The following is a 13608-nucleotide window of genomic DNA, read 5'->3' on the forward strand; positions in this document are numbered from 1 at the left end:
TAATGAATAGGATTATTTTCCAAAACATCTTTTTATATACTGCTCATTACACATCATCTTAAAATGGACCAAAATGCTTAAAAGTGTTCATTTATTAACACATATCATTAAAATTGCTCTGATCATGCTACATTCACCGAAATCAAAGTAATTCGCTTTGACTTCGGTAATTCATATTGTGATTAAGTACAGAATTATTTTGCAGCCCAAAACATACAAATGTCTCTCCGCCTTTGTACAGTTTGCCTCGGCCAGAATATATCACAAGTCTGGCCTCTCAGACAAAAGCAGCGTATTTCAGATAGTAGTGAGTGCCATGGGGAAGATGTGTGGAATACTGGGGAAAAGATGGAGAGAATATTAAGCCGTGGAGAGATTGGGTGGTGTGAGGGGGATGCCGGTAGATCGTAGTGAAGAAAAACATGCATGACAGAATTAAAAGAAAAAACTGTTTTAAAAAAAGAAAAGGAAAGGAAGGAAGGAAGGGAGAGAGAGAGAGACAAGAAAGACAGGAAAGAAAGAAAGAACGAGCGAGCTATTAGGATGGTGAGGAACAAGCCTCCTTAGGTGGGCCGCAGTTTTAGGAAATTCCATTCAGTTTTCAGTTTTAAAATTAATAATTAGTTCTGTTTAAGGAGATAGTGAAACATCCTCTTAGAAATTACCTTCTGAAGAAATAGGGCCTTGTAACCGCAGAAGACGACTTCTAAGGGATCAACCAAGTCTAGACGTTTTCGTCAGGTGGCGTTTTTGTTTCTCTGCCATGTTTCCATCTTTGTGAAGGATTCTTCCCCCAGCCTGGAAGATTTTTCCTCTTATCTGTCTATAACAAGGAGTAGAGGAAGGAGAGGCCTGTTTGTTTTCTTTGGATATTCCCGAATCCGTAAACGCCCTGAAAGACTGCAGAGATCAATATTGTCCAGAGGGTTCTTCTGCTGCCATTGCTATGTCTTGTTTGTGAGTGTTCGTTGGCCTTCCGCTGATGCCAGCATCATGGTACTGTGTCCTCAGTAAATATTGATTCAGCCCTCCGTGCACCTAGCAGTTAGTAAGTGCCTCCTGCATGCCCTGTCCTACCCCCGACATTAGGGATATACAGACAAATGAAACACTGCCTTGTTCTTACAAAACCAGTTTTGCCATGGACCCCATTAATGAAGCCTCCTTGCTTGGAAATGTCCACTTGAGATCCCTTGTGAGTGCTATTGAGATCCACTGAAATGCCTTCAGATTTCAGCAAAGCCACACAAATATTTTATAAGGCATGCTTTATCCACGTCTTCAACTGCACCTACTTCAACACACTACTGGATGGCTCTCTGTAGGAGGGTTTGAGTAAAACCTTATTCCTGCCTTCGAATTGTTCTGTGGTTTGGATCCATAGAAACGGTTGGGTCTTCCCACTGAAATGATTTTCCTCTCAATTAAGCCAAGCAGTAAGCCTTCCTACTGCCTTTAATGTTGAGCTAACATTTTAAAAGACAGCTCGTCTGACGTCCCTGAAACTTGGTGGTAATGAACACATTTATATAAAAAGCGTGAATATTTCTAGAAGTCATCTGGAAGCTCACAATTTCCATAATTATTCATATGTTCAGTTCCTGGATATCCATCACAAGGTAGAAAACTCGGAAAGTGGTAATACTTGGTGCCTCTGAAGCCCAGAGAAATGCTATGTTGACTTGTCCTCTTTAGCCTGCTCTGACACAAGGGCTAGTCAGTTCAGCAGTTGAGTTGATGGCGCTGACACACTCAAGTTCGGTGTTTCAACCAAGTGCATTTCTCACGCTAGTCAGCTCTCTTTCAAGTGTCCACCAAGGGTCAGAGCATATGGATGGCTCAGCCAAAATTTAGCATCATCTTGGAAGAGACAAGGCAATGTGGATATTTCGTATCTGGTGAATCAGTAAAGGGAGGGACAGTAGTTTTTTCTTAGATGGTGCCTCTTGGTCAAGTACCCTGTTCTTTGGGTGGAAGTCAAATGTCTGCAAGTTGCAGGATTAACTCCCCATTAGACCTCCTCCTCCAATCCCACCCCACAGCAATGACTGCTGGCTCCCTCGGTATTGCCTCCAGCCCTGGCGTCTGCCCGGCTCGGGAAGCCAGCAATCCAGGCTTAGTGGATAGCTCCTTCCAATAAGTAATGCTCAAAGAGGACACAGCCTAAAGAGATACGTGAGCCACACAATTATTTTCTGTAATGTGAATTAGTTGCTGAATTTCCAGCTTCTTTTGGAAAATGAAGATTGGGTCAAGCAATGTAGAGCCTGGGTTTCTGCACATAGCATTTGGTTGGAGCTGGTTAGCTTCTCCTCCATTCCTTGTAGGCACAGGGCCTTCCATCTGCCACACTCCCTACCTGACCCACTCATTCACGTGCTCTGCCTGCTGGGGCCCTGCCCCCGTCAGCTGGTTTACCGTACGAGGACCCAGACTTCTTTTTAATGAGCTTGACTGCCATGGCACCACGAGGCAGTGGTAGACGCTTCACCAAGGACACAGAGATTAGTCAATGACTGCCCATCACACATTTCATGGGAAAACAACCCCCTGGATGTTCTTCGGGGCCATTCACATTCTCTCTTCAGTAAATAAATATTAGTCTACTTGTATACTAGGTTCATATGGGAACAAATTAAGAATGTGGATGAAGCAGAATTGTCAGATTCTGAAAAATCCAACCGCCTGAAGGAAATGCTAATTAATAAGTAGACCCCACGGCAGCCAACTGATATTTTTGCTTCACAGACACACCTGTTCCAACCAGAGGGTCCACCAAAGATTCACACATGTGGTCATGCTTTGAGATCAAGTGTATCTTTGTTCTAAAAATAGAATTGCCGATTTCGTGGGCATCAGCTAGTCGCATTTTTTGTGTGTTCTCCTTTTAGTGGCAAAGGGGATTAAAAGTAATCCTTTCAAAAGTTCAGAAATTTGATTTACCATAGAAGATTGACTAAAATCTTATTTTAGTAATTTATCCCCCTTCTTCATCATGGTTCTCCTTATAGGGAAAGATACTTAAATTTAAGAGGCAAGCCTATCAGAAAGATGGACAGAAGTACACCTTGTTCAGTATATTTTATTCCTGTCCTGTCCTATACGGTGTCGTGGTCCTTAGAAGCTCAAACAGCAGACCTGGGACTGAGGCAGGGTTTCTGCTGCCGTGAGCAGTTGTGCACGTGGCCTTGGTCTGGAGGAAGCCTGGGGTAGAATGTGCTTGGCCGTCCAGGCAAGGACTTCCTGGGGAGGGGCCCAGCAGCCCCATGGTCCCTCTGCCCATTTGGCTCCTCCAGACAGTCACTGCTTTCTCCCCCACAGTACTCTAAACTATACCCCATGGCTTCCCCTTTCCCTGGTTCCCGGGCTCCCACAACGGTTCTTCTGAGCACTGATCGCCACCGGCACCATGAGAGGTATAGACATGGCCTTTGGAACCCCTGTTTCCCCTGGTCAATGCAGACTGTCACTATACCCTGGAGGGGACTCCCATGCCAGTAGGTGGAGGGAGTCAACATCTCGAACTCATATTGGTTTGCACAAGCACTTTGTACATCGTGCAAACCAGTGAAAGCCATTTGTGCTGCCTTTTCTATGTCTACGAAAATATGACTGGTGATACTGACCTAGCTCTCAGGGTTCTGGCCAAAACCAGTCAGAGCCCCCTGGAAATCAAAGGGGCATCTATTCAAATAAAAACAAAACAACAGGGGATTTCCAGGGGACCCAATGTGGTAGCCATTTCTCTGACTTATAGCTCTGGCAGACCCCAGGAGAATTTTCCATTGCCCCTTCCAAGAAAACACAGGCTGCAGGGCCTGGGGGTTGAGGAAGGAACTTTGGTCTCAGTTTTGGCAAGCGCAGGGAAGGAAGGATGCCACTGACAGCTGGTCTGTCGAGGTCACTTTGGTGAATTGCGATTTAATTAACTGTTCTTTAAAATGGACAGGCTCAGGATTAGGACTTGTCAGATCGGATTCATAGCCCATGTTTCAGGGCCACATATAAAAAGAGCTCAGGTTGGGTGGGGCGGAGGGAAAGAGAGAATCTTAAGTAGGCTCCGATTTAAGTGCGCAGCGAGGAGCCTGATGTAGGGCTCGATCTCACAGCCCTAAGATCATGACCTGAGTAGAAACAAGGGTCAGACTCAGCCAACTGAGCCACCCAAGTGCCCACAGCCTGCTGTTCTAAGAATGAACATTTTGTGCCTGTATTGAAATATTCAGACACCCTCTGAAGGTCTTGACCCTGCCGGCCATTAAAATTACAATGGAGATTGAAGACGTTTTTATGTAGGGCATATTTTATATATCCATGTAGAATTGGAGACGCAACAGGGAAGCACACAGATGTACCTTTCCATCTGATTTTAAATTATGTTTCTTGATGCTAATTAAAAACATCCGAGTAAAGGAAACCCCTATTTAAAACTAGACAGAAGAATCCTCTTTCCCTCGAAATGGCTTCTCTACACCCTTCTCCCCACACCCAGCCCCTCCCCACCCACACACACACTTGGCTCTTCTCTTCCCTCCAGAGCTATCCCCCAGCAGAAAACTGCCCTGTCCCCTCCGTGGGCCCTCGGGCCCTTAGTGTCTGACGTCACGCTGCAGTCTCCTGACGTCAGAAATAGCAATCAAATGGGCATCAGGTTACTTCAGAAATACTCCGTAGCCAGCTGCTCCTCACTGGACTCCTGTCTGTATTTCCAGACTGTGTCTGCCCCCGGAGAACACTAAAGATTGTGCCAGCGAGCTCTATTTCTCAGGGGAGAAAAATTAATAATCAAGTTATATTTTCCAGAAAAATGTCACCACCCAAAAAATGAAACACGCACAGCTTTCTTACCTTCTAAAATCAAATCTCTTGGACCTCTTGAAGCTTGCAGCTGCCAGGAGAGTAATTCTTTTTCTCTTTTTTTTTTTAATACCCCAGAGGACACTCCACAAGTTAGCTGAGGATAGAGACCAGGGTAGAGCCAATTTCCTGGCCTAAACACCAGGCAGCTGTAATAGCGGACGGCTTCCTCATGTAACAGGCATTTATATTGTCTTTATCCATGTAATGGATCTGATATAGGCTGGGACGGGGGTAAGAGCAGGCTGGGTGAGTCTAGGTGATGTTCTGAGTGAACTTCAAGGTTAATTTACAGTTCACTTAAACCCAGGTGGTTGTACATATCTCTCTGTCAGGTATGAGTCCAAAGCATTGCTCTAACTCATTTCTATAATAGCCCATTGCTAGGCATGCTGTAGAATACTTCTCTTTCCAGGTGGCTAAGAATATCATTCTGTACGGCAGTTTGTTGTCACTTAATAAGCAAGGATATGAATCTATTATAAAATATATATTATTTATGTATTGATTTTAAGACATTGCAAGATTTTGTGCTGTAAATATTTTAGAGGGAGTCTTGCTAAAGTAAAAGGAAAGAAGAAAGAGAAAGGGACACGATTTGGTGTCCCACAACACGTTCTTAATTTGGAACCTTACAGATGGCATTGAAGCTAAGGGACAAAATAGGATAATTCCTATTTAATAACCAAACAGGTAAACCCAAAAGTGAAGTTATAATATAACCATCCAAAGAATTTGATATTGGCAACTTGGAGTGGCTAGTCAAAGATACCATGATAATATTTACATATCAGATCATTGTATCTCATTTTTATTTATCTATCAGGATATAAGACAAGGAATGTGATTTTTCCCAATTAATTAAATTCTCAGGAACTTTGAAGTTTTGAGTTTCCATTTAGTATAAATATTTAACATAAATGAGTTCTTGCTCTACTTTCATCTATTTCATGGGAGGAATTATCTGAGTTGGTATTATCTGAGTATATTATGCAAACTGCAGGAACACCCACTTAAAAGAGAAAATATTTACATATGTGAATTCTAACATAGTGGGCTAAGAATTTATACATAGAAATGAGGCTCTTACTAGGAATTGGATCCCAGTATGCGGGAATATTAGCTTGATCGTAAAGAATTTTCACTGGTTTCTTTCCCTAAACATAGGTTCTCGGCAGTTTAATAAGTAAATATTTCAGTAATTTCACAAAGATTGGTTTTGAAGCATTGCTCAAAGAGTAAATATTTTTGTTAGAATGTGTTAAAAGGTTGGCTTTTTTAAAAGCTTGACATTTAGAAGACTGGGTCAGACAGGGCAAACTCCCTGTCTTTTTGCAAAGGTATGGAGTTGGAAATGAACTTGGAAATCAGGCTCCTGGGACCACGATTTGCATTTGATAGTTCAGCTTTGTCTGTGCTTTTGGATTTATTTAGAATGTTTTAACTGCTTTATTAGAATGTTGCCCCTTTTTCCCTTTGATTTGGGACATTCATACGTTCCCTGAATTTGAAACTGGTGGTTATTATGCCTTGGGAACAAAATTACTTTTGATGGGAACACATCTCTGAATTTTATATGCAAGTTAACAAATAACACTTAATTATTATACATTTTAAAATATTTACATTTAACCTTTTCCCACAACTTTCCATGTACAAACTAATTCTCTGATTAGACTCCCTGATCATAATATTTAGCAAATACTAATTGGTTGATAATGGGAACGTATCAGAAAGAGACATGAAGCAGGAACTAATAAAGGAGATCAGGTCCCAGGCACACTGGATGCCCACATATACGCTGTCTGAGTTTTACAGAAAATACGATAGCGTGCATTCAAATCACCATTCATCACAGCGGCCACATGGCAGGAGTGCTTACGTGTAAAATTTTTCGGCACGAAGGGTGGGGATTGCTCAAAATTACGATTGCCTCAAAAGATGAAAATATATCCAAATGAGAAAGGGAAGAAAATTCCCGTTTTCAAAGAGTAAAACTTATGCTCGTTATTTTCCCTCTGAGAAGGATGTCTAAAGCACGCTTGTCTTTCTCTTTAACAGATAATTCTGAAATAATCAGCAGAAACGGAATGGAATGCCAAGAATCTGCATTGAGAATAACTAAACATTGTTACTGTACATACTATCCTGTTTCCTCCTCAATAGAATTGCCACAAACTGCATGCTAAATAAAGAATTAGTTCTTCCGGACGGACCACAACTGTAAGAAGCTAGTGCTGCTACATCATATATGAGTATTAAATATGGTATGCTTAGTATATTCCAACCTAAGATAGTTAACTACCTGAGACCAGCTGTGACGTTTAAAGACATAAAGGATAAAGTTTACTTTTCAAGGGTTTCTAAACATAGTTTCTGTCCTAGGAATATTGTCTTATCTCCATAACCATAGCTGATGCAGAAAAGTCCGACCAATGTACTCATTTCAATTGAGACTCTTTCCAAGTTAGCAATAAACAGTTAGCATTAGTTAAGAAATCTGTTCCGAGGGCAGGTTCGATTCAAACGCCAATTACTGTCATTTCATTTGCCCACTGGATCAAAGAGTGTGGTTCGCTTCTTCACACCATGAATGCTGCAGCAAAGGTGAGAAGTGAAGTAAAACTCACACCTGTCCCACAGGTCTAAAATTTGAGTGGAAATTCAAGCACAAGTACGGGGGACACATCAGAGCGTGGTATTTGGTTTGCCTGGAGATGCCGCATTGAATCGTGTGATTCTAGAATAACATTAACTAGATTGAAAAAGAAACTTTGCACGGTATGAGCTTCATACCCCACCAAACAAAGTCTTGAAGGTATTATTTTACAAGTATATTTTTAAAGTTGTTTTATAAGAGAGACTTTGTAGAAGTGCCTAGATTTTGCCAGACTTCATCCAGCTTGACAAGAACAAGAGGCCCATGCCAACAGTCTAATCTAAGGGGTTAGTTTTTCCAACTCACCATCCGGTTGCCTATTACAGAGTAACTTCTAAACTAAAAACCTAGTCAAACAACGAAGCTGTAGGTGAGGAGATCTGTATAATATTCTAATTTAAGTAAGTTTGAGTTTAGTCACTGAAAATTTGACTGTGACTTTAATCTAAATTACTATGTAAACAAAAAGTAGATAGTTTCACTTTTTAAAAAATCCATTACTGTTTTGCATTTCAAAAGTTGGATTAAAGGGTTGTAACTGACTACAGCATGGAAAAAAAATAGTTCTTTTAATTCTTTCACCTTAAAGCATATTTTATGTCTCAAACGTATAAAAAACTTTAATACAAGTACATACATATTATATATACACATACATATATATACTATATATGAATGAAACATATTTTAATGTTGTTTACTTTTTTAAATACTTGGTTGATCTTCAAGGTAATAGCGATACAATTACATTTTGTTCAGAAAGTTTGTTTTAAAGTTTATTTTAAGCACTATCGTACCAAATATTTCATATTTCACATTTTATATGTTGCACATAGCGTATACAGTACCTACATAGTTTTTAAATTATTGTTTAAAAAACAAAACAGCTGTTATAAATGAATATTATGTGTAATTGTTTAAAACATCCATTTTCTTTGTGAACATATTAGCGATTGAAGTATTTTGACTTTTGAGATTGAATGTAAAATATTTTAAATTTTGGCATCACCGCCTGTTCTGAAAACTAGATGCACCAACCATATCATTTTTTGTTGGAGAAAAAAAAAGAGATCCGCCATTTTAATTCATGTCGGTCGACGTCTAATGACCATCTTATCTTATAGATTTGATAACCCCATCGAAAGAAAATCACATTCTAAGTGTGATCTTACGTAGTGCTTGTATCATGGCATTTGTTTTAATTTGTGGGAAAGTATTGTATCTAACTTGTATTTCTTTGGTAGCTTCATCTTTATGTATTATTGATATTTGTAATTTTCTCAACTATAACAATGTAGTTACGCTACAACTTGCCTAAAACATTCAAACTTGTTTTCGTCTTTTCTTTTCTCTTTCTTTGTTATTTCACTTAAACTCATTGAGAACCTAGTACATTACGAAAAGGTGAATTACAGGAATCACTGAAATATTTTTGTAGACTAATTGTTGTCACGTTGTCTTTCTTTTGTTTCATGATTTTGATTTTTAAAATTATTAGCACACAGCTATTTTCAGCCCTTTAATAATGGAGCATCAAAAACATCACCTGTATCCCCAAACAGATATAGAAGACTGTATTTTTACTATGATATCCATTTTCCAGAATTGTGATTATAATATGCAAAGAGTCATAAATATGCCATTTACAATAAGGAGGAGGCAAGGCAAATGCATAGATGTACAAATATATGTACAACAGATTTTGCTTTTTATTTATTTATAATGTAATTTTATAGAATAATTCTGGGATTTGAGAGGATCTAAAACTATTTTTCTGTATAAATATTATTTGCCAAAAGTTTGTTTATATTCAGAAGTCTGACTATGATGAATAAATCTTAAATGCTTTGTTTAATTACAAAAATAAAATCACCAATATCCAAGACATGAAGATAGCAGTTCAACAAATACTGTAGTTAAGAGATGAACTCGCCACTTGTATGGGAACTACATTTCACTCTTGGTTTTCAGGAATATAACAGCACTTCACAGAAATATTCGTTCAGCCATACCACTGGTAACATTTCTACTAAATCTTTCTGTAACACTTAAAGAATTCCCTCATTCATTACCTTACAGTGTAAACAGGAGTCTAATTTGTATCAACTCTATGTTTTGGTTGTAATATTCAGTTCACTCACCCAATGTACAACCAATGAAATAAAAGAAGCATTTAAAAGGATTTCTAGTCTTTCTCCTTTCTGTGTTGAGACAGATGGATCATGAGCCGCATGAAACAGTCTTCACAGTCGCGGAGAAAACCTTTGGTGACTTCAAACGAAGGTGAGCTCTGGTCTTCAAGTGGGAGATTGACGGGTTTTGTTTTTTTGGTTTTGGCTTTCTAACAATAAGAAAAGCAACTTAAAGGGATCATTTTGGAAGTTCTTCTGAAATTAGAAATAAAGATAAACCCCGCCACTTGGCCCTCCTCCTTGGGATTTGGCCCGAAAACGAAGAGAACTTTAGTAACCAAATGGGAACAATATGTCCGTTTCATTAAGGCAAGAAAAGTGTCCACTAACCCACAGGACAGGCTTCTGGCAAGAGCCTGAGCCTTCTGGCAGGAGGACACGGCTTAGACCTGTGGCTGCCGAGAGACGCAGAATGGGGAGGCCTGTTCCCTGCAGATATCACGGCCAGGTGGGCTAAGGAGACAAGAGCTGAGCGTGACACCCGAGGGCAGCTGTTCGGGTCTCCCCCCACGACGTGGTGCACACCTTCTTGCCTTTCTCCTTCCTCAGCCCTTTGGGCCTCACGGTATTTCTCAAGGAGGGTGGCATTAGCTGTTGGGTTGGAACGGTCCTTGTCTCGCAGAGATCAGCAGAAATCACCTCCTCTACAGGCCCAGACAGGAATGGGGGGCACGGGGGTGGGGGGCAAGAAGGTTTTTTCCAGGGCAGATCTAAAGCTTCAGCCTTCTGAGTGGTTATGATACCCCTTACAAGGAAGAGTAAGAAACGAACATTCAACAGATCGGGCAGATGCAAAATAATGGCGCTTATATTTTTTAACTGTGCCATCAGGATTCATACCTTTGCAGGGGTTTGAAAAACTGGCCGCCTGTGTGGACCAGCAGTGTTTTTATTGTAACGCAGAAAAGCTGCTGTCATATCAGATACTCGTGACAAGAAAACATTCTCTGTTAATAGTTGAGTTCAAGGTATCAACTTGGGGAAACAAGTTGTTGTCTTGAGGGAAAGATCTAAGACAAACTGTCCTTAAAATTTTCACACCTAGTTTTAGGAAGTGTCGTTTCAATCAGTAGACCGACTTTTCATGGTACCACATCAAAATCAAAAGTGAAACTTAAACCCGAGAGAGTAAAACTAGTTCACCCCTTCAGCATAGAAAATAGTTACATATAAAATATCACTATTCTACAATTACTTGCCAAGAGAGAAGGGTTATTTAAACCCAGAAATATACTTTTTTTTTTTTAGATTTTATTTATTTATTTGAAAGAGAATGAGTGAGAGAGAGCATGAGAGAGGAGAAGGTCAGAGGGAGAAGCAGACTTCCCCAGGAGCCGGGAGCCTGATGCGGGACTCGATCCTGGAAGTCCGGGATCATGACCTGAGCCAAAGGCAGCCGCTCAACCAACTGAGCCACCCAGGCGCCCCCAGAAGTATACTTTTTTATTATTAATCAAGATCTTTCACAACCCTTCAAAAGATTTTAGGGACAGCCAGGCAAACCAAAATACAGTTCATTATTCTAATGTTTGCAGAGATTAAATACTAGCGTGCTAAAGAATGATGGCTTCTTCCCCAAAACATCCTAGTACATCTGAAATACTAGGCTGTTATTGCCGTTGGACTGCTCTATCTCCACAGAAATGACAGAGTCACTATGACTAAGTACGATTAATACAAAATGAAACATAATAATGAATTCCTTACTCTTGGTCGGGGAGGTGGAGAGCAGGAAGGGGGGGTGCGGTGGAATTGACCTAACTTCTGCACCAAATCCTAAGCTAAACGGTCTTTGTAGGTTTTTAACAAGCCCATCCTGTGTCATTGAAGAGAATTACTAATCACTGAGAAGTAAATTCTAACTACTACAAAGATTCCGACTCAAGGCGTACAGAGATTCTGCTGCGAGCACTGGCCTCATTCTGGATCAGCACTGCCTTTCAGGGTCTGCCTGTGGGGTGACTTGAGCTACAGCTTGGCCAAAAACCTTGGCCTGGCTCATTCCAACTGCACGTGACCTCACTGTCTCCCTCTCATGTGGCTGGTATGAAAAACAACCCACCCACCCGTTCTAGGTGTCCCTTTAGCCACCACCCAAAGTAAATGTCATACGTGCTACTTGGCTTGTATTTTAATCCAACCCTTCAGATAGCCCCTCCAAATTTGGTGAAAACCCATCAAGCCGTTTTCATAATAAGATACGGCCAGACACTAACTTTGTTTGGTTCATATACACTTGGCATAATCCTTAGCATCACCAGGGAGCTATTATACCCATCAAGTAGACAAGAAATCAAGGCTCATAAGAATTACCTAACTCTTCCAAGATGACTTAGAACAGCAGAACTCTGATAACCCTGGCTTGTCTTACTTCTATGGTCAGGTTGACTTGAGCTGTCTTTCTGGCATCCTCCAGGTCAGAATTTCAGAAAAGAATTCAGAGTAAAGCATCCATGCAGGTTTAAGGTGAAGCTGTAATAAGAATCCTTTACTGGGTTATGGAAGCAGGTTTTCTTCCCTATCACAAGAATATGATGTATGAAATATTTTGAAGCTATGGCTCCAAAGTCCTCTTCTAGATTTCGGATGGAGCCTAATTCTTTGTATGAGGACCAGAGGGGACTGGAAGGAGTCCTATGTTAATCATCCCTCCAGTGTTACCGGTTTTTGTTTTGTTGTTATTGTTTTACCAGGTTTCTCTATGGTTCTCTTGGAATGAAAAATAATGAAAGCCATTGTGATTTTCTCAATAAGAACATGCCATCAAGTCATGATGAAGCAGTCCCTGGAAAGAATGGATTTCTGGATAAAGATCCCACATGGGTCCCAGAAGCCCTAAAATCCAACTATGTCCAGAGAGCCTGCCATGTTAGATTTTGGTAGTGTTCCTTTCTCTGATAACTTTACCAGGGTTTTCCCAGGACTCTGGCTTGTAGAAGCACAGGAAGAAATTTATTTATCAGTCTTCATGCATAAACTCAAATGGTCCAAGTTAGGGAAGTCTAACTCTTCCTTTGCTCGAGAAGCCCTCCTTCACACAAGGGGCGACCCCACAGAAGCACCGAAGCGAAACAGGAGCCAAGAGCCCTAACGGCGAGGGGCTCTCGGCTCCTGAGCTGCAGCTTCCAGTAGGTTCTGCAGTGCAGAGCTGCAAAGCCACTCAGATAAAAACCTGGGGTTTCGGGACGCCTGGGTGGCTCAGTTGGTTGAGCAGCTGCCTTCGGCTCAGGTCATGATCCCAGCATCCTGGGATCGAGTCCCGCATCTGGCTCCTTGCTCGGCAGGGAACCTGCTTCTCCCTCTGCCTGCCATTCTGTCTGCCTGTGCTCGCTCTCTCTCCATCTCTCTCTGACAAATAAATAAAAAAAATCTTTAAAAAAAAAAAAAAAAAAAAAAAAAACCTGGGGTTTCCAACAGGGAGAAGTGTACGTACCAAGTAGCACAACAGCTTAGGAAAGACCTGCTTCCTCCGCTCTAGCTAGGTCCGAGCGAACAGACAGGAGGTACACAGAAATAACGAGCACACTACAGATTAAATTCCTGGTCAGCACCCACAGACACACGTGCACACAGTTACAGGGAGAGCAGCCTACACACGTTATTACACATAAACACAAAGTTGAGGCTTTTTCAGAAAGGGAAGATCAGGGTCCACACTTCACAACGGTCAAATGGTCTAGCGAAGTTTCCAATCAGACTGCCCAAGTCGGACTCTCCACTTGGCTTTCTACAGCTACTAAGCTTCGGGATTTTTCATCAGGAAGCTGGGGCTGACAATAGGATCTACCTCACCAGGACATTATAAGGATTAAATTAAAGAAGATACACTGACCACAGAACAGAGCCTGACACATGGCAAACTCTCGGTGAGCAGGAGTTACTGTTCTTTTTTTTTTTTTT

At 41.0% G+C, this 13608-nt stretch overlaps 1 protein-coding gene across 2 annotated transcripts in view; it reads left to right on the top strand.

Annotated features, from left to right (window-relative positions):
- LOC111147024 (muscleblind like splicing regulator 2) overlaps window positions 1–9698 on the top strand; it is a 164746-nt gene extending 155048 nt beyond the window's left edge. For both annotated transcript variants that reach the window (XM_022502871.1, XM_022502872.1), the window contains one exon: window positions 6919–9698. In XM_022502871.1, coding sequence (XP_022358579.1) covers window positions 6919–7046 — 128 coding nt within the window. In that variant the 3' untranslated portion in view covers window positions 7047–9698. The remainder of the gene's footprint in view (window positions 1–6918) is intronic.
- Window positions 9699–13608: the final 3910 nt, after the last annotated feature.

Source organism: Enhydra lutris, unplaced genomic scaffold (assembly GCF_002288905.1).
Source record: "Enhydra lutris kenyoni isolate GAN:26980312 unplaced genomic scaffold, ASM228890v2 scaffoldscaffold15, whole genome shotgun sequence".
NCBI classification, from domain to species: domain Eukaryota; kingdom Metazoa; phylum Chordata; class Mammalia; order Carnivora; family Mustelidae; genus Enhydra; species Enhydra lutris.